The sequence below is a fragment of the Topomyia yanbarensis genome, chromosome 3, assembly GCF_030247195.1.
Source record: "Topomyia yanbarensis strain Yona2022 chromosome 3, ASM3024719v1, whole genome shotgun sequence".
In the NCBI taxonomy this organism is placed as follows: domain Eukaryota; kingdom Metazoa; phylum Arthropoda; class Insecta; order Diptera; family Culicidae; genus Topomyia; species Topomyia yanbarensis.
This window is the reverse complement of record NC_080672.1, coordinates 356,208,063-356,226,815: the sequence shown is the minus strand read 5'-3', so window position 1 is coordinate 356,226,815 and position 18,753 is coordinate 356,208,063. Positions and strand designations below refer to the sequence as shown.

The 18,753-nt window shown below is 37.1% G+C and overlaps 1 protein-coding gene across 11 annotated transcripts in view; it reads left to right on the top strand.

Moving 5' to 3' along the window:
- The window catches only part of LOC131692768 (hepatic leukemia factor), a 595,668-nt gene extending 584,829 nt beyond the window's left edge, over window positions 1-10,839 (top strand). For all 11 annotated transcript variants that reach the window (XM_058980033.1, XM_058980036.1, XM_058980035.1 and 8 more), the window contains one exon: window positions 6,126-10,839. In XM_058980033.1, the coding sequence (XP_058836016.1) occupies window positions 6,126-6,212 (87 nt within the window). In that variant the 3' untranslated portion in view covers window positions 6,213-10,839. The remainder of the gene's footprint in view (window positions 1-6,125) is intronic.
- Window positions 10,840-18,753: the final 7,914 nt, after the last annotated feature.

Genomic DNA, 18,753 nt, shown 5'->3' with positions numbered 1-18,753 from the left:
ATTGAATTTTACATAATTATTTATTTATTTTTATATAGAACATTTGTCTTAAAACTATCTTCATGCATGCTATTTTGTATTATTTCTATACAAGGAAAATATTTTTCGTTCATCTTCTGAATTAGAATACCTTTTCGCTTCTACTTTGCCACCAGGAATAGGCACAAAACTGTGGAATTTCTGAGTATCAGATATAGTTTTGGCGTTATTATACAATTCTTCGAGTTCTTCTGACATTTTGTTCTAGTGTTCAGTGGATATGTAGCAGAAATTTAATTTTTGATATTTTTATCAGTTTGTTCAACTGCCCAACTCTCGGGGACTTGTTATGGCATTTTCATAGTCGCGAGCAAGATGGGGTCTTTTTGCCATTCGCTTGAGAGTGCCACCAATATCATCACAGGGTCCTTCTACATGTAATGTTGCAAAAAATGTCATTCTGTACATAATTCATACTTTGACTGGAATCCACACAAGCTTGCGAAGTTTTTCTTATTTTTGTATTGTGCTGCTGCTCTATCAGGCATAAAATAAATTTAGAAAAGTTTGACAATTGTTTCATAAAATTTATCATTTTTGAGATGAACAACTGAACTGCAGTCTTCCAGTCTTTCAGTCTTCATTCAAGTTTGTTATGAATATATACCAAATTCGTTACTGATACTTTTTGCACGTATCAGGCAACTACTAGTTGGGAAAATGGATTCTGAAATGATTATGACTTTCATTGGTTTAGTTTTCGATAAAAATACACTGAAGAAAAAATACAGTTTGGACAAGGAAAAGTTTTATTTTAACTTTTTTTCCTTGAAAGTGTCCAAATTGAAATTTTGACGGTAGGTAGGGAACATAATTACCTATCTTAGAGCAAAATTTCATCCAAATCAAAAATGGTGTTATTGTAAATCGACTTTAAATTTTTAAAATCGATTTTTTTCAGTGTAGGAATCGATGAAGAATTTTTTCAATAATTTTATTATTCAAAAAATTCACTAATTTTGTGAAAATCACTCTTACAATTTTTTTTGTAGGATTTGTCATTTTCAGACTATAGCCATTTGAAAAAAATGGTAAAAAAAAAGTTTGGCCCTTTTCAAGAGACAGTCTAGATCAATTTTGGAAAAACAAAGTATGCAAAGTGGCTTTTTGTGACAAAATTCTCATGTACAGAAAGTTTCATTAAAATCTGAGAGGGTGCTGCCAACATTTGTTCGAGTTGGCGCGAAATTCGTCAATACTGTCTTCCCCGTATACTGGTCTTGTTGTACAGCCCCGAAGTAAAAACTGTGTCGCATTCAATAAGCTAGCTAAAAATGACGTGCTTGATCAAATCTTACATGTCACACCGTTGTCTCATCTGATAATAGAATGTTCTGGCACTTTTTTTTTCTTAATTTTCGGAACCACTGCTGTTGTTCTTAGGCGAACTGGAGTGGGGTCTTCAGGTGTCTCTCTACTGGTCTAGTCTAGCTTCCTTGGGAGCTCCTTTTGATTTTTTTGTTTCGATCATAGAGGTTTTAACCTTACGGTTGCTTGCCTCTTTTTTGTGGTATAGAGAAATCGGTTTAGAAGAATCTCTATCCCAGATGAGCTGCGTACAAGGTAATCAATTTACCAACTAGGCTATGTCCGCCTCTATAGAGAGTTCCGAGTTACATTGATTATTTCCATATCAAATTTTGAATAGGGCTAATAATATTTGTAAGCAAACTTTAGTTTTGCTGATTTCTTTTTTATAATTTCAATACAGAAGACATTTGAAATTGATTCTACCAAGGGTAAAGATGTTGATTCATGTGTATCTTTAATGAAATTCATCTCGACATCGAAATAATGAGCGAAATTAGCTTGCTTACAAAAATCTCATTAGCCCTTTTGACGAAGTGATATTGATTTGATCTTCGATGCTGGTATGAATGTATCCATAGTGGAAAGTTGTTTATTATGAATCAACAGTAGCAGTTTTCCTGGGGGTCCAGTCGCTACACGTAGTTTCGGATCATCACGACAGCAATATCTCGCCGCGATTTGTCCTCCTTTACCAGTTTTGTTTTTCTTCAAAACCTCTTCCTTTATCGAAAATGACATATTCGGTCCCTATTTCACTATAGTCTTTCAAAATAAAAATACGCGGTGGTCAGCTATTATCGTCCGCGTCCCTAATCACCTATTTTTATTGGGTGATTCATCAACAGTGCTGTCTTTGAAAATGAACCACCAAGAAGAAAGACATTTTTTCCGATCTTTCTTTTATTCCAAATAACAAATAACTAAGTAGTCTTCATTTTATTATATTCAGAACTGCACATATTTTGTCGAGTGTAATTTTAAATGTTCTTTAATTTGATGGCATTGTAAGAAAGTGCGTATCCGTCGGGTGATACCAATCGAGCTGACATTTATTTGGACTGAGCATTAGGGTGTCCCAAAATGACATCATGTTAAAAAAGTCATCGGGCTCACTTCTTAAATGAAAGGTTAGGGTATTAGGACCACTTTCTTCTTCGGAGTGAGTTTGCTAAAACGCTTCCTACTGGTGGCGACTTTTGATTTTTTGAAAAATGGGCCGATTTTGGATAAAATTTCAAATTTATGCCTGTTGAAGTGGTCCTGAACTGTCTTAGATGTTTTTCAGCATTTTTTATTTTTCTGGAGATCCAAACGGAGAAGTTTGGTTAGTTAGTTTGTACAAATTTAGAATTATAAGAGCGGCGGGCCATTAAAACTTAGTAAAAAGTGAATTTTTTGGTGTTTTTCAGTATTTTTTCTTCAAAACTGGGTATCTACAAAATTTTAAAAGTACAGAGAACACTTTATATAGTTGAGCCGAATTCAGGGGCGTAATTTTGCTGAACAAAGTATATAGCTATGGCTAATGGGGTATGAGTTATTTAAATTTTTGTTAGATAACCTTTGACATTTTTAGCAATTTATCAAAAATAACGCGGTTCCAGAAAGTAAATCAGTTCAAATGTGCTTTGACCACACATTTTTTTTTCGTAAAATAGAAGGAAAATTATGAAAAATGACGTTTTCTGTACGTCTTTAGTATGTCAGGACGAGATTTAATGAGCATCTGATGATATTTTTTGTAACTTAAATTATAAAAATAATAACTTTGCTAATCACGCCAAGTCTCTAATTATTTTTTGAAGAGTTAATTCTCCATAATTCCTTCTAGGAGGCATCTTCAACAAAACGATTGTGTCAGAAGACGCGCTGTATTCTGTTGTAAAACTTTTTCGAGAATATTTGCCCCAAATTTGACTATTTCGGAATTATGTGATCTAAACAGTAAATATCAGTTTTTCAACACTCATCTCACTCTTCTGAATTTTTCTCCACTTCAAAGTTCCTAACATGAAAATAAGACTTTATATATAAAATGTAAGTACGTTAATCAATTCAGCCTTCAAATATACGCCATAACTTGACATTAACTCGATATATTTGTTCAATTTTAGTGATTTTCAAACCCGCTAGGTGTCTATTAGTGTAGAAAATATTTTTTTAAAAAAATCGTCAAATGCTCATAAAAACCGATTCTGATGTACTAAAGACAAGCGAAAAACGCCACTTTTCATCATTTTGCTTTTATTTTCCGAAAAATAATATGCGGACTAAGCCCACTTAAGTTGTTTTATTTTATAGAACAGTGTTATTTTTTAGGAATATCATAAAATGTCAAAAGGTTATTTAACAAAAACGTAAATAACTTATACCCCATTGGCCGTAGCTATACACTTTCTTCAGCAAAATTACGTCCCTGCATTCGGCTCAACTATATAAAGTGTTTTCTGTACTTTTAAAATTTTGTAGATACCCAGTTTTGAAGAAAAAATACTGAAAAGCACCATTTCACTTTTTATTAAGTTTTAATGGCTCTGCCGCTCCTATAATTCAAAATTTGTACAAACTAACTAACCAAACTTCTCCGTTTGGATCTCCAGAAAAACAAAAAATGCTGAAAAAATATCTAAGACAATGCAGGACCGCTTCAACAGGAATAAATTTGAAATTTTATCCAAAATCGGCCCATTTTTGAAAAAATCAAAAGTCGCCACCAGTAGGAAGCGTTTTAGCAAACTCACTCCGAAAAAGAAAGTGGTCTTAATACCCTAACCTTTCATTTAAGAAGTGAGCCCGATGACTTTTTTAACATGATGTCATTTTGGGACAACCTACTGAGCATACTACTTTTTTGCTTGTTTAGTGTTTATTTGATCAACTAGGGAACTAATTCACTGCGCATTTGGGGTGCGTAGGTATTACGCATGGTCTTGTCTCTGTGGAATGATGACTTTTAATCGTGTATGAGGATTGATAATTGACAATTCGCGAGAACAATCAAGTTATCAATTTGCGGTAGTCATATCAGCAGGAAAAACAAATGTATTATTGTCATAATCTTTGGTTTTTTAAGTTCAATAAATCATCAATCGGGTATAATAACTGCTCCCATTTTATTGATTGCTTTCATATACTTTGGAGTAGTTCATGCACTATGTTATCGAATGTCATGTTAAACACAATTCTTCAGCGGTATAAAAATATTATTGCATTATTGACGTGAAAGGGGAAAAAACCAAGAGTCCCGTATTTTTTTCTTGCATTTGCTCTATTCATGGGCACATTGTTGTTTTAAATTAAAGTTTCTTTTCGTTCGCATTGACTCCAATCGTGTTCTAGTAATTAGCATAAAAAACTCGCGTATGTCATCGGTTGTATAATCAATCAACTTACAAAGTTAGTCGTTTCAGGTATTTCGGTAGTACTTATTTTATACAGGTTAATAGCATAACACCGCGCGAATAATGATAATATAAGAATCGACACCTTGTTCAAACTTTCACGGAGAAAGAGATCAATACATTATTGTCATTTTATTTCTTGTACTAATAATAGTAAAGTTAATACACGATAAATAATATTCGTATTCAAAGACTTGGATAACATGGACATTACATATCTATTTCAATAAATGTCAGTAAATGCAAACACTTTTCATTATATTGTTGCAATTTCGTATTTCGTCGGAGAAAAAAAAAGAATAATTAAATCGTTCACATGCCGTTTTACCTAATTAAACATAAGGAACACTTCCGACTGTCAGCTGTCCGGAGCTTGTCGCTTATGTTAAGTTGATTTTTTACAAACCGAGCATTTTCAATCATTACAAAAGATGAATCGATCATGAATTTTCGGCAGCCAGCTGCACAGAGCAATATACACATGATAACTCATGAGAGTTGCATAGATCGTATCACTTATCATTTGTGTAACTCTACCCCATCCTACTAACAAGAACTTCTTTCGTGGCAAACGTTGAGATGCAAGGTCTGCATAACAACGTTTGTTACACTGGCATTCCCTTCCTTCCTCGCTGACTGTAAAGACGTGGCCGGCACCATTATTGGCATTTAAGAGTATAAAATTGAATTTAGACTGAACAAATTTGGGAAATAACGAAATTATGATCAGATAACCAATTAGGTTCTATTTTTATGTAGTGTGGTTTTATCCAATCTATTTGCGTCACATTACTTTTCTTGGTAGAAAGTCTGTAATGTTCATTGATAAATCATTACTAGTGTCCACCGCTAGATGACATAATTTCAATCATAATGTGTTATGGTCAGGGTTGCTAAAAGAAATGTCAACGCCGCAGTGGTCTTATTATTTTGTCCATGTCACTAACTGTAAGTGAGGTCACTTAGCATTACAGCCTGAAGCTTTTTTGTTGATTTTTGGATGATTTTATCACGTTTATTCATCTTTCAAAATTTCTTGGCCATCCGAGTTTTATTGGTAAATGACAAAGCCAATTGCTGGCGAGTGCGAGGCAATCTGATTCTGGGTAATTAAAAACAAATTCAATCCAATTTCTGGAAAGTTTTAAAAAATTCTGCCGCACTCTTTTTTTAATTAAATTTAGAAAGGGTAGAATAAAAACAACATGGGAACTGAAAAGTTTAATTTAGAAAAAGTATCATACATTTGCTGGTGTTCTTGTCAAGCCACCTACATTTAAGTAAATAGTTAACAACCCCACCGTCGGATGAAAATGATTCTCATTATTCGTAACCTTGAATGAAAAAATTCATCACGTTTTTTGTCTATTATAGAACATGAACCTGCACCGAGAAGTGGAACAACTGAAACAGGAAAACATGGAACTACGTGCCCGCCTATCCAAATATCAAGAGGTATAATCCTAACTCAACGCATCCCTAGTTTATCACACCACGTCCACCATGATCACCATCAACAAAAAAACCAACAACAACAGCAACATCAACAACAGCAAATGCAAAAACAACAAACAACAGCTACTACAACAAGCTAGTACAGTGCAACTACCCGTAAGCCACCAGCATCAGTAGATGACAAAAAAAAAGACAGCAACAGCAGTAGCGGCATCAGCAGCAGCAGCAGTAACAACAACGTTTTAGTTTGATTGAAAAACGGTGCGCGCGAGAACGGGAGAGTAGGACAAAATGAAAGCAAACAACACAACCATGCGGCAGCAGCAACAGCATCGTTACCAAAAAGAAAAAAAAAAAAACAAAGCAAGCTAGGCAGTGTATAGAACAACAAAAGTGTTGATTTACTTTTTTGTTCCAGTAGAGTTGTTGACAAAACTCACTCCGAGTAGAGGCAGAGCAGCAAAAAGTAGCGAACAGATATATAAACAAAAAGAACAGACTTACACTCACACACACCACATGGCGGCTTCTGAGAACAATAGTGATAGCTTAATTAAATAAAATGAAAACTAGTTTAAAGAGAGAAACAATGAGACGACAGTTGGGGCAGCGCTTACAGACTCACTTACACACACATAGAAAAAAAAAAAACACATCACACCGGCATGATTTTAACCTTATAGCGGAGCAACAAACTGTTATTTGTTTATTCATTCGATTTAAACTCGGCGTAACCGATACGGACGAGATATGTTGTACGATAAAGGGCGTGTTCAGTCAATGCAATTTAAGGATCAGCAACCGCGTACATACATATGAGCATACATACATACAAACATACATGCATACATACATAGTTACAGTTACGGACTTTTTTCTCCTTTGTTTTCGTTTCTCTGGTGTAGTGCAGCTATTTAATTTTTAAATAGGACGATTCTAGAGTTAAGTGCGCGCGCGCGTGTGTGTGGGCGTCCAAACGCGAATCCTAGATAGTGAAGAGAGGGGTCAGGAAGTTGAGAATGGCGGCAGGCAGCTAATAACCGAGACCGTTTGGTGGGTAAAGCATGCAAAACCATTGCGGTTAGTTGTTAGTGTTTTTTTTTTCGCTCGATTGGTTTGTTATAGTAAACGTAGATGAGATAAAATTAAAGGAAGAAGAAATAGTTTAGTTGATTTGTTCAACATAGTGAAAGGATAGAGGAAAATCCGGGGAAATTGCAATGATTATCGATTATACGTCGAGTATAGCCCTGTGTGGTTCGTTTCGAGGAGGCTTACTAGTGCTGGCCTGTAGGTGGCACTGTCGGTGGCAAGATGCTAACGCACGTAACGCTTGTGGAGTACAGAGGCTCAAACAGATAGCTATGCGTCACTGGCGTAATGTATATCAAGGCTACGGTTTGAATCATGGGTTGGGAATGATCGTATGTCGATGAAGCGTCGACGGAACTAACTGTTTTAGCCCCAAAGCGTTTGAGGAAAGGTGTTGGCCTGGTATGCGAGAGCTACGCATTCGTTTCAGTCTATTTATGGATTGTTATGGTAAATGTTTGTTTTTATTGTTCGTTTATTCTACACAAAATCGATAAAATTGTGATCAATTAAAATTAATAAATCTGTTCATGTTCAATCAAATAGCATACTTTATGTTTGGTAAATATGAAACTGACGGATATTGTCGTCTGTTTAGCCAAAATATGTTTGACATAACAACGATTTTTCCATTTCCTTGTTAGGGCCATTTTTGAGTTCATATCGACTATTTTGGCTGCCAATGGCGTACGCTTCCAAATGTTCCAACCCTATCTTAATATCGCGTGCATAGCAAGTTGGTGCGTTAATGCAATTCAGCGTTGCCAGAAATAACGATTTATCGGTGTTTATACCGATTTTAAACTCAATACCGATACACCAATGTAGCTTCTAAATCTTATAGTAATCAACACCGATTTTTTTTAAAATAAGACTTCTTGTATTAGATATGGATTATAAGTTGCAAGAGAGTACCACCTTGAAAAATGCCCTCAGCTTTCCCAATGCAATGGTTTAGAAACTGATTCGAATATACGTCTTATTTCTATCAAAATTCTTGCTTAAGTGCTGAAACCGATTGAGCTTCTATTATGCATTAAAAAGTAACTATTATTAACCACAAATAGCTTGCCTGTTGTAACCACTAGTTTGCATACCGATAAATGCCTATTTTTTATGAAAAGTTATACTGATATAATATAAAACTGTCTGACAACGCTGATACAACTAAACGCTGAATTGACACTCATTCAAATAAATTCAAACGCGCGCAACTAGCATAAATCTATCCCCGAAACCGCAAGTTGTAAACGAAAGTTACTCCAAGATATACTTACAACTTGTTTCAAATAGAATCTATAGAACATCTAGCGTCAGGCTTGGATCCGGTTGTTTCTTTTAGTTTCCAGTCTGTCCCTTTTGCTATTGAATGAGTGGACGTGGTAATCGGTCTCGTGTGAATTTTATTGTTCAACTATTATACTACAATAATTTTCTTTATATTTGTAATAACATTGTGAACAATGAAAATTGTACTTCGATTGAAAAGTAAATTACATGCTCAAGTTTATGATTAAAAAGCTGCTCCTTGTCCTCAAACGTCGCAGCAACACTTTCTCATTTATTTAAAACTAAATCATGCCGACTTGTACTGTATGGAAAGGGACAGATAGGATCGTTTCAAAATACCACGTAGAACGATTTTTTTAGTGCAAAACTTGTCATTGAACTGTATATAGCCTATAATGGTGAGAAATTAGTGAGCAAATAAAACAAAGAGAAATTATATTATATTTACAAACACAAAGCACGCACGGCAAAAAAATAAAATGAAGAATTTATCGTGAACCACATGATTGTAAAGAAAACAAACCAACGATTGGAAAAGTTGATTATGTAAAATCCTACGTTAGATAATTTATTTGCCAAACTCCGCCCTACTCCTAGTTTGGAATGAAACTGAACTTACAGAATTGCCGAGCAGCTGTCCTCTAAGAGTTCCGATTGTCTTTGATTCTTTAATTTTGCGCCGGTGGTAGCCTTCCCCAGTAGCCAAGCCGCTTTGAAGTCGCTCTTCGAAACACTGTAGAAATACAAGAGAAAACATAACAAAGTCCGTAGAATGTCCGAATAGTGAGGCAAGCATAAAAGTGAAAACATAACGCGCATGTTAATTATTGCTGATTTTAGAAAAGGGAAACGAAACATGAATCGTTGATTAGTGAAAAAGATTAATAGGCAAGCAAGCAAGCAAGCAAAATAAAAAAACAACCATTAGTAGTCTGATTCAAAAAAAAAACCTTAGTGATAGTACCAAGATTGAAAGAGAACCTGTAGTCGATAGTGAAAACAATATTATTAGTAATTAATGAACAAAGAAGAGAAAAAAACTAATCAAAACAAACAAGTTGATTGAGGGACGCAAAACCTCTGAAAGCCTGTGTATAAAGTATATTACCTACAAAACTGAGAGCGATACGAGTTTGGAGAGAATCCCACACGTCCCTATTTTTATCCTTCGATGGATAAGGTCGAAGCAAAACAAACGTTGTTTGATTGATTGATTGATTGATTGAATAATTGATTGAAGCGTAACCCATAAACATATACACAAACACTCACTCACTCGACTGTAGAAAAAAAAAAGAATTGTGAAAATATGTTACCGGTAAAATTTACCTTGTAGTTGTACAGTAGATCAAAGTAACCCATCCATTCGTAGCGTTCGCAAACCCCACATAAAACTGTCAAATCAAAGAAGAAGAAAAAAACAAAAACGACCCTCCTTTGTTTTTTTATTTGTACTATTATCGAAACGAAAAATGTCATTGTTTTTAGCCTATCAAAGCTTCATTGAGTTTTTGTTTGTAAATTGTTATTCTTATGTAGAGCAGATAAGGGCAAAAGCTGCTAGTAAATTGCACCTAGTTATCCGAACACGAAAATCACAGCATCATCATTTCTCTAGCGTAGCGAAAAACATCATCATCAAAAGTGTCTATTTTTCTCTTCTTTTTCTTCATTGCATACACTAATAAAAAAACGGTTAGGTGTTGATTTTTAATTATTAACATTGAAGATAATATTTACGATTTGATCTTCTTTTTCCTTACGTCTTCTAGTTCTATCGAGCTTAACGCAGACACGGTTAAACCATAAATTTATTCCTGTTTTCACTCTAAATTATATCTGTCTATTCCTATCCCAAAACGTTGGCTAGTTTCCGTTCTGTTCTGTCCATACAAGAAACTACTTAAAAGTGTTTCCCTCGGAACCCAACCCAACCCAACACACACACCGGCCAGCGGAGCTAGGAAAGCAGAACCGTTGTTTTCTTTATAATTGTATATTTTCTTTCTTCTTTCTTCAAATTACCTGTGTAAGGACTTCCTTCTCTAGCTGGAAGAAAACATTGATTGTAAACGAGAGCAAACAAAGCAAAAAAGAGCAAATCACAACAAGCTAGAGAACCTGTTTGCTTTGTTACAAAACAACAACAACAATAACTATTAACGATCGCTTGTGCGAGGGAATCCACAAACGGTTCTTACTTTATTGCTATTATTTTTTTGAAAATAAAATCAGTAAAACAATAAGCATACTTTCGTTGATTTGTTTTATTTATTCGTTTAGGTTAAGTCCTTGTTTTGGTGTCTTCTGTTTGTCATTTTTCTTTATGCGGGTGCTACTTTTGGAGGAATAGAATGTGTTTTGAAACAATGGAGCCGCATGGTATTTCAAGACATTTCCTTATGGAGCTGGTAGTCATCATAATCATCATCATCATGGTCAAAGAATACGAGTTGTCCAAATTATGACCGAATAAATGGCAAATGTTCAGGTTCCTCAATCAGCTCTAGTCTGTACGCCGGTCGCACGCGACTTTTCCTTACTTGAACCCAGAACTGGATTAGAGCATGCTCTGCAGTCGACGACCTCTTCCAGGTTCTCTGTCGATTCGCGCTACATCCCAAGTCCACTGTAGTTTGCCGCATTTTATCAGCCTTCCAATCTCTGCATGTTTGTGGACTTGGAACAGCTCGTGGTTCATGCGTCTGCGCGCTTCTCACTTTTCTATTGTATCACGTAATCACACGTTAGTAGTGTTGCATAGTTTATGAACTCACCGACATCAATGTCCTCCTCAAAACCAACACCAAGGGCCATCTTAGGACTGCCCTTAGGAACTATTGGATTGAAGGACTGCTAAAAGTGAACAGGTGTTAACAGATGTAAAGTTACATGAAAATGGTGAAGCATAACTTTATACACAGATGTTTTATTTCAACTTATTGCAATTAACTTAAGACGCAGGGCCGGCGAATCACGTATGTAGTATGGGGCCAAGACCTTATAGACAACACTGGATTGTGCGCCTCGCTTCAGCACCAAAAGCATTTCACCTGTATTGGTGCGTTTGGCCGTGACGGTTACACGCCGTATGGTGTCGGTTTTTGCACCCTCGCCTGGTGACTTCCTAGGGCGCTTCGCGTTCGACGCCGTCTTGCCCTTGCCCCTTACCCTTCGAGGGGAACTCAGCCGCCGCTTCGAGCGACTTGGCTATTCCATAGAAGGGGAAGGGGAAGGCCCCTGTCTGGGTACCTATGTCGGCCTTCTCCCTTCCCTCCCTCTTGGAGGCCACAGTCTGGGTTCCTCTGTCGGACTTTTCTCCACACTCCACCCTCTTGGCGTAAGCCTGCTGTTGCTGTCTTGCGACACGAACAGCCTTCCGGAGCACCAGCAGGCTCTGTTTCAGCTCCTTGCTGATATTTTGCTTCGCGTTAATGAGCTCGATTGTAGTATCGAGTTGCTCCACCACTTTACGCTTCGCGTATAGTGTCCCGTCCAGCGCGTTGGTAGGGCTATTTTATACCACTGCTGGGGGGTCACTGGTGCTGTCGGATACAGCCCTCGTCGCTCCATTACTCTCCCCACTGGGGGGAGACTAGGGTTCGCAGTACCGACCCTTTTTGTCGAGAACCGGTACTACGGTACTGAAGCCCTCAGTACCGGTAGTACCGGTAAAGTACCGGTACTCGAAATTTTTTTTAAAAAAAATCGAAAAAAGCTTCAAAGTGAAATTGAATGCTTAAACTGATGACCTTATTCTCAGATGATTGTTTGGGCTGATCAAAAAACATGTTTATTGTTTTTAATTGCTTCGGTATGGCATGACTCATTTCAGCAGAAAATATTTTTCGTATGCAACACCTTTTTTATTTCAAAATCTAGGCCACTTTGAAATCGATAACTGCTAAGCGGTGCGATTTTCTTCGATTTCACAGATAGTGCCCTAATTTGAACATTCCGTTCAGTACAACGGGATCTGGCAATGTATAACTTCTAGAATTATTATGATCATGGCCCCACCTCATTCCCCCACAAAGGTGTTAGATCAACGATATATCTAGAAGGTAATTAATATAATCAAAAGTCATCTTGCAGACCGATATTTTGAAACAGGTCCACATATTTTTCATAAAAAAATGGTATGGTACCGAAAATACCGGTACTGGCTTTTGTTCAGTACCGGTATTACGGTACCAAAAATGGGCCGGTATTCCCGGGATTTTCGGTACCAGTATTACCGGTACCACAACCCTAGGGGAGACCTCATCAAACCACCTTTAGCAAAGGGGTTCGACACCTCTGTTTGTTTGTTTTTGTTTTTCACGTCGCTCATTGATCCCACGAGTCGCGCGAGAAAGAAAGGTCCGCCACACCAGAGCTCCGCAGTAACGTGGTAAGGGACGCTTACTGTGGGGGTTACCCAGGTAGCCCACAGGCTCCGTTAACGATCGAGCATCTTTTTCACCCCCTCGATCACTCATCCCTCGGCACGGGTCGCTTCACGCCTTGGACTTGGGGTTATAACCTATTTTGCTTTACGTGGTAACCGCGGCCCAGATCATCACAACCATCCTCCTTTACCAGGGCTTTGGACCTGTAGCTCTGGTTCGCAATAGTTCCAAGTACGTAGGTTATTACAGGCATGCTACTATTGAGATCCGTCATTCGCTAGCGGAGCTCAACTTTTTTTAACTTTTACCCTGTAGCTATACGTCTGTCATGATATCGCTATTCGATTCCACGCTTTTACAGTGGTTTAACGCCTTAAATTAGGCAATCTACAAGACGTTTGTTTATCAATTCAGCGGTGGATTTTGTCAATAAATGATTTGCTTTGCTTCTGCGAACAGAAAAAATTGTCCTGCAAACATCTTTCATTGCTCCGATTCGTTTGATGTTGGATCGAGTAGACAGCTCTGTTGGACGTCGCACCCCCTCGAGCAATGTCAGAACAGATAAACAATTAATCAGAAACGTATCATGGTCTGTCCAATAATGAGTAATTATTTACTGGATTTTCCCATTCGTCAAATCGTCAACGTCAAAAGAGCTCCAGTAGAGGTAGAGGTAGAATATGATGTCATTGTTGCTATACGTCAGATAATTGTTGATCATCATGACAGTCAAATAGTCAAAAACCGTACCCGTGTCCGCCTCTTTCAGGAAGATTTCCCGAACATCTTTCGCTTCCAGTTGATCCAGAATGCAAAGCAGTACGAATTCGATCGGGTTCAGTAAAGTCAACCACACGACCTGAAACTCGATGTAACATTTCGGAGAAAAATTGCCCGAATTATTTACCGCAAGTTACCGGCACATTGAGCCATCGCGAACTGTTCGTTAGTTTTGCATGAATAAATTTGAATTTTTCTCTCTTCCTGGATAATTCACAAAGAAACCGAGATCGTTCTATATTCTGCAAGAGCAGTGCCAAAATAATATGCTAATAAATACGAACACATTTCTAAAACGAACGAAAATGAATGTGCGAGCAACGGAATCGTTCGTAATATACACAAACACTTATTAAAGCAAACGAAACATTTCGTTTAATTCACGAAAAATAGAGGTTTCAATAAGGTATTAATTTGGTATTTGTAAAAAACGCTGGAATACATAAATAATACTAACATAAGGTAATATACCTCATTGAGGTATTAAGCATGTATTGAAGAATGTTTCTTAAGTCTCTTCAGCTATTAATATTCAATTAATACCAGGTATGATACCAGAAAATAGTATGCTCGGGTCAATAGCCAGTTATTTTCTCCTGGTCGACGACACGACTTAAAAATCAAACGGGGGCCTGCCACACCTCTATCATACAAAAAATCCGAAGAATTTTTTGAATATTTGTTTCATCACCACTGTTTCATATATTTCGGATGTAAAGTACCGTGCCAAAGCTTGAAATATAAATAGTTGACACTATTTAGAAGACAGTATTGTATATAAAGACCAGTATACTGAGAAGACATTTTTGATTTTGGGAACTATGACCTGGTTGGTGGATTGTTGATTAAGGTGCTTATATGACATTACCCACCCATTACTTCGCGCAAGCGATCGAAACAAAAGTGCTTTAATGATCTGTTGTTCTTAAAAGTTTTTACACACACTTTTCGCCATTTTCTAAGAAAATCGTTAGCATCCAATGGATGTTGAACAACATTCCTCATCGAAAACTCCGACTTCCCGTTTAACACTATACACATTGAACTCAGTCGGACCATATTTGATGTTCTTTCGGATCAAAGATCAAGATAACATATGTCTCGAAAATTCGCCCAGAATGGTGATATCTTGCCCAAAGCAAGCAAATTCAACTATTGACAATAAGTATTTTATGAAGGACTGCCACGTCTGCAAACCCGCCCACATGGTTCAGATCGATGGTGTGGTCACCGTTTCAAATTTTTCATGCATGGATCTTCTGAAGCACGTGGTTGGCTGTTGATCCAGTCAGCTAAGATTTTAAATGGCAATTGCATAAAACGGGACAACACATGTACCTACAAACTCGTATCCGGGTGACCTTTGCCTATTTCCGTCTTGTTCAACGAGGTTCGTCTGTCTGTTCGATTATGCTCTCTTGGCTTAAGAGGAGTTCGACCCCGATGATTCCCTTGTGAGGATAAAGTTCATCGCAAAGGATAATTTTTTTTCTCTTGCCAGGTCCTTAAATATAACAGCTCGAGGAAGCACTGAAACAACGCCGAAGCGAACAGCTTTTGATCTTAAAAATTTGGAATCAAACGAGCGCTTCCAGGAACGCCAAAACCTACGAGCCTACTTCCGTACAGCCGCAAAGACTCACGCTTCTATAATAGACTTTTCTACGTACGTAGGGGAGACTGAGGAGACTTGATCCCCTTTTTTATTTTTCAGTCCAACTCCGTGAAATGATAAAAAACTATGTATTTTTTTGTAGTTTTATATTGTTTCTAGGGATGACTAATAATCATAAAAAATTACATGGAAATATTATACTGGACATGAGCTATGAGCATTTCTGGAAAACAACAAAAAAATGGAAAATTCTTAGATTAGTGGAGACTCGATCCCTAATTTGGGGACACTTGATTCCTTTATTAAAACGTGTTTAAAAGAGCATGTAGGGTAATAAGCCTATTTTTGCCCTGTTTCTACTATCATCCTACCCATCTGAAGCCTTTGGTTAGAGCAGCGTCTGCCATATTTGCTCAACGCATTGACTCAAATGGTATTGCGATAATGGGGGTACTCGATTAGAGATTTTGCTGCGCTCAAACAGAAGATTTTCACCATTCTCAAGACAATTTGGTTATTATATTGGCTCTTAATAAGAGGCGAATGACTTTAACGTTAAAACCTCTATAATCGAAATAAAAAAATGGACCTTAATAACAAATCAAAGAAGCTGAAATAATAAAATTATTGTAGTAATAATGTGGTACCCTTCTTAATAGGGCAAAAACGGGTACATTACCCCATTCAATTTTATAAATGGATTGTAGTATTGATTAAATTGTTATGATTAGATATTGTTATTTTTGTTACTACATATTACGCATCTCTCAGCTGATTTTTTACGAATTCCCCAAATCTCCGTTCAATTATTTGAAAGCTGTCTTTATTATGGTTGAGGAACGTCATATGTGGGATGAATGGTTGCTACGTATCGAGATGCATTATAGTATAGGTGTTCACATTCGTCAAGATTGAGTGTGTTGGTTTTTTGCTAGAGAAATTGATCATGGCGGCCCAGGACCGCGAAGCACATAATCAACAAACCGACAAATCGAAACGAAGCTTGTAAGCACGTGGTAAAAATGAGTATGGCGTCCGGTATCACAAAAAAGCAAATGTTTACATCACCAACCAATCAGAATGAAGTATGAGACCACGCGCTTCTGTTTTCTTCTTCATTCTTCTTGTTTGCCCGAAAAAAGTGACAGCTGATGTACACATAGAAAAAAATGTGTACACCTCGGCTACGTATACTGTAGTAAACAATTACAGTTATGTTTCTTTACGATGAAGCGTTCATTTTTGACATTTTTATGACAACAATGACTTCAATTGTTCTGGTGTGAATTTGGTTATTTTCAGTGGTGTGTATGAAGTATGGCGAAGGGGATCAAATCTCCACGAATTTGAAAGGATCAAGTGAACCCATAGCATCTATTTCAGCAAATTTTAGTAAAAATATAGTTGAACAAAAGAATCAGCTTAATCATAACATATTCATATCATTGACATTCTCCTGTAATTCTGTATGCAAAAGTAGAGTATGTAGTGGGTGATTTTATCAATTTTATAAAAGTTTGAAAATTTGAAAAATAAATCTTCTTCAGTTCTTCTGAGACTTTTTTTTCAATCGGTAAAAATTCGGTTACACAAAAGTCCAATTTCTTTTTGCTGTGTTAATGAAATTTATGTTTAGATAAAACTACGCAACTTTATAGTATATTCGATTAATGTATTCTGCTCCGCCTTTGAGTTACAATGATGGGATCAAGTCTCCCCGGGGATCAAGTCTCCTCAGTCTCCCCTACACGTACATACACGTCACATAACACAAATACTACATCACTAGCTGGCGAAAAATAACAAACAAAGACGGGAAAAGCAAATGGGATTGTTTTCAACCAAGAAACAGCATCAGTGTTCGTGAGACCGGTCGACAAGAACTCAATAGCATTGTAGAGATGGTCCACTAATGGTAGGGTGACCAGCATTAACATATTAATAAAATAAATGGGAATTCTACTCCTTCAGCGTTTGTTTATATTCCCAACACTTTACTCGCAACTTTGTCGGCACCAGTTCCTCGAAAATTTAACATTTCTTGAGCGTTTTTTCAAAGCGTCATATCTGCAATTAGTTACTCTCTTTGTTTACACTCTCTTCTGTTAATAATTCGGTCATTTTAACATTTATCCCTCAACTCTTTGCATAATATGCTAGTTAAAACCACCGTCTTTCGATCTGTACTGTAAAATAAGTGAAAAGTGTTATAGTGACGCCGTAAAAATCGAAAGAGAAAGTAAACAAAGAGAGTAACTCATTGCAGATATGACGTTTTGAAAAAACGCTCAAGATTTATCCACTGTTAGTATCTGTGTGATGAGCTGAGTTCATCTCGGAATCTTTTGTTTGCTACCAGCTGGTGATGCACTACGCAAAAGAATCGGTGGAGCGCCTCCGGGTCGATCTCCTCGCATGGTATATTATTCTTTATATCATTGTGAATGCCTTCACGCTGATGGGTGCTCCATAACTTTTTAGCAGCGAAATCCCGGCCGAAGTTGATTGTTTACTGATATTTCGTATTCATGTGGAAAATTTGAGTTGGACACTATGGTAGACGATGACGACGCCTATGTTGAGTTTGAGCACGTTGATTTTAACCTTGATCACCAAGTACTCGAATGTCTGCAAGATGGGGGCATCTCCATACAACGCAGATTTGAGAATGGTAATTGCTTTCAGTGCTTTGCACAGAGTCCTAGTTAGGATAAGATTCATATAGATCCCAACATTCGACAACGTTATTGTGCAAGTTTACATCTCTTCGCTCATCCATCACTTCGAACTTTCACAAAATAACTCGAACATTTTAAAGACAAACTGGGTAAACAAACTGCTGTCGCCTTGCATAACTGTAATACGATTTCAAATCCGTGGTGGATCCATAAGACGGGTGCTGGGCTTCCGGACACCCCCTCGAAAATTTTTAACTTGTTGAAAATTTTTAAATTAGTTTAAATTATATATTAGTGTCGAACTCAAAATCATTTGAAACCAAATTAGACCACCAAAACTGATTGAGTTTTTACGTATAACGTATACCGAAAGTTTTTTTTTCTGAATCCGCCCCTGTTTCAAATGTATCCCAAGTGAGTGGCCTTTAAAATCCCGGGGCCACTGGCTCTGGCCTAGCCTGCCCATGCGTAAAGATTTTTTTGTCCACCTAATATTTTATGCATCGCTAGATCTAAAATATTCATATCACCATATTCTGTATGGTTTTTGAATGGTATGCTGTCAAAATGTATATGGAAAACAGCACGTTTTGGTATGGTGAACGTTCTTAACAACCCGTTACTTGTATGGTCGAGTGTGGAAAAACGACATTGGTTATGTTCGATATTATACCAGGCAATGGTTATTCTATTGTTGG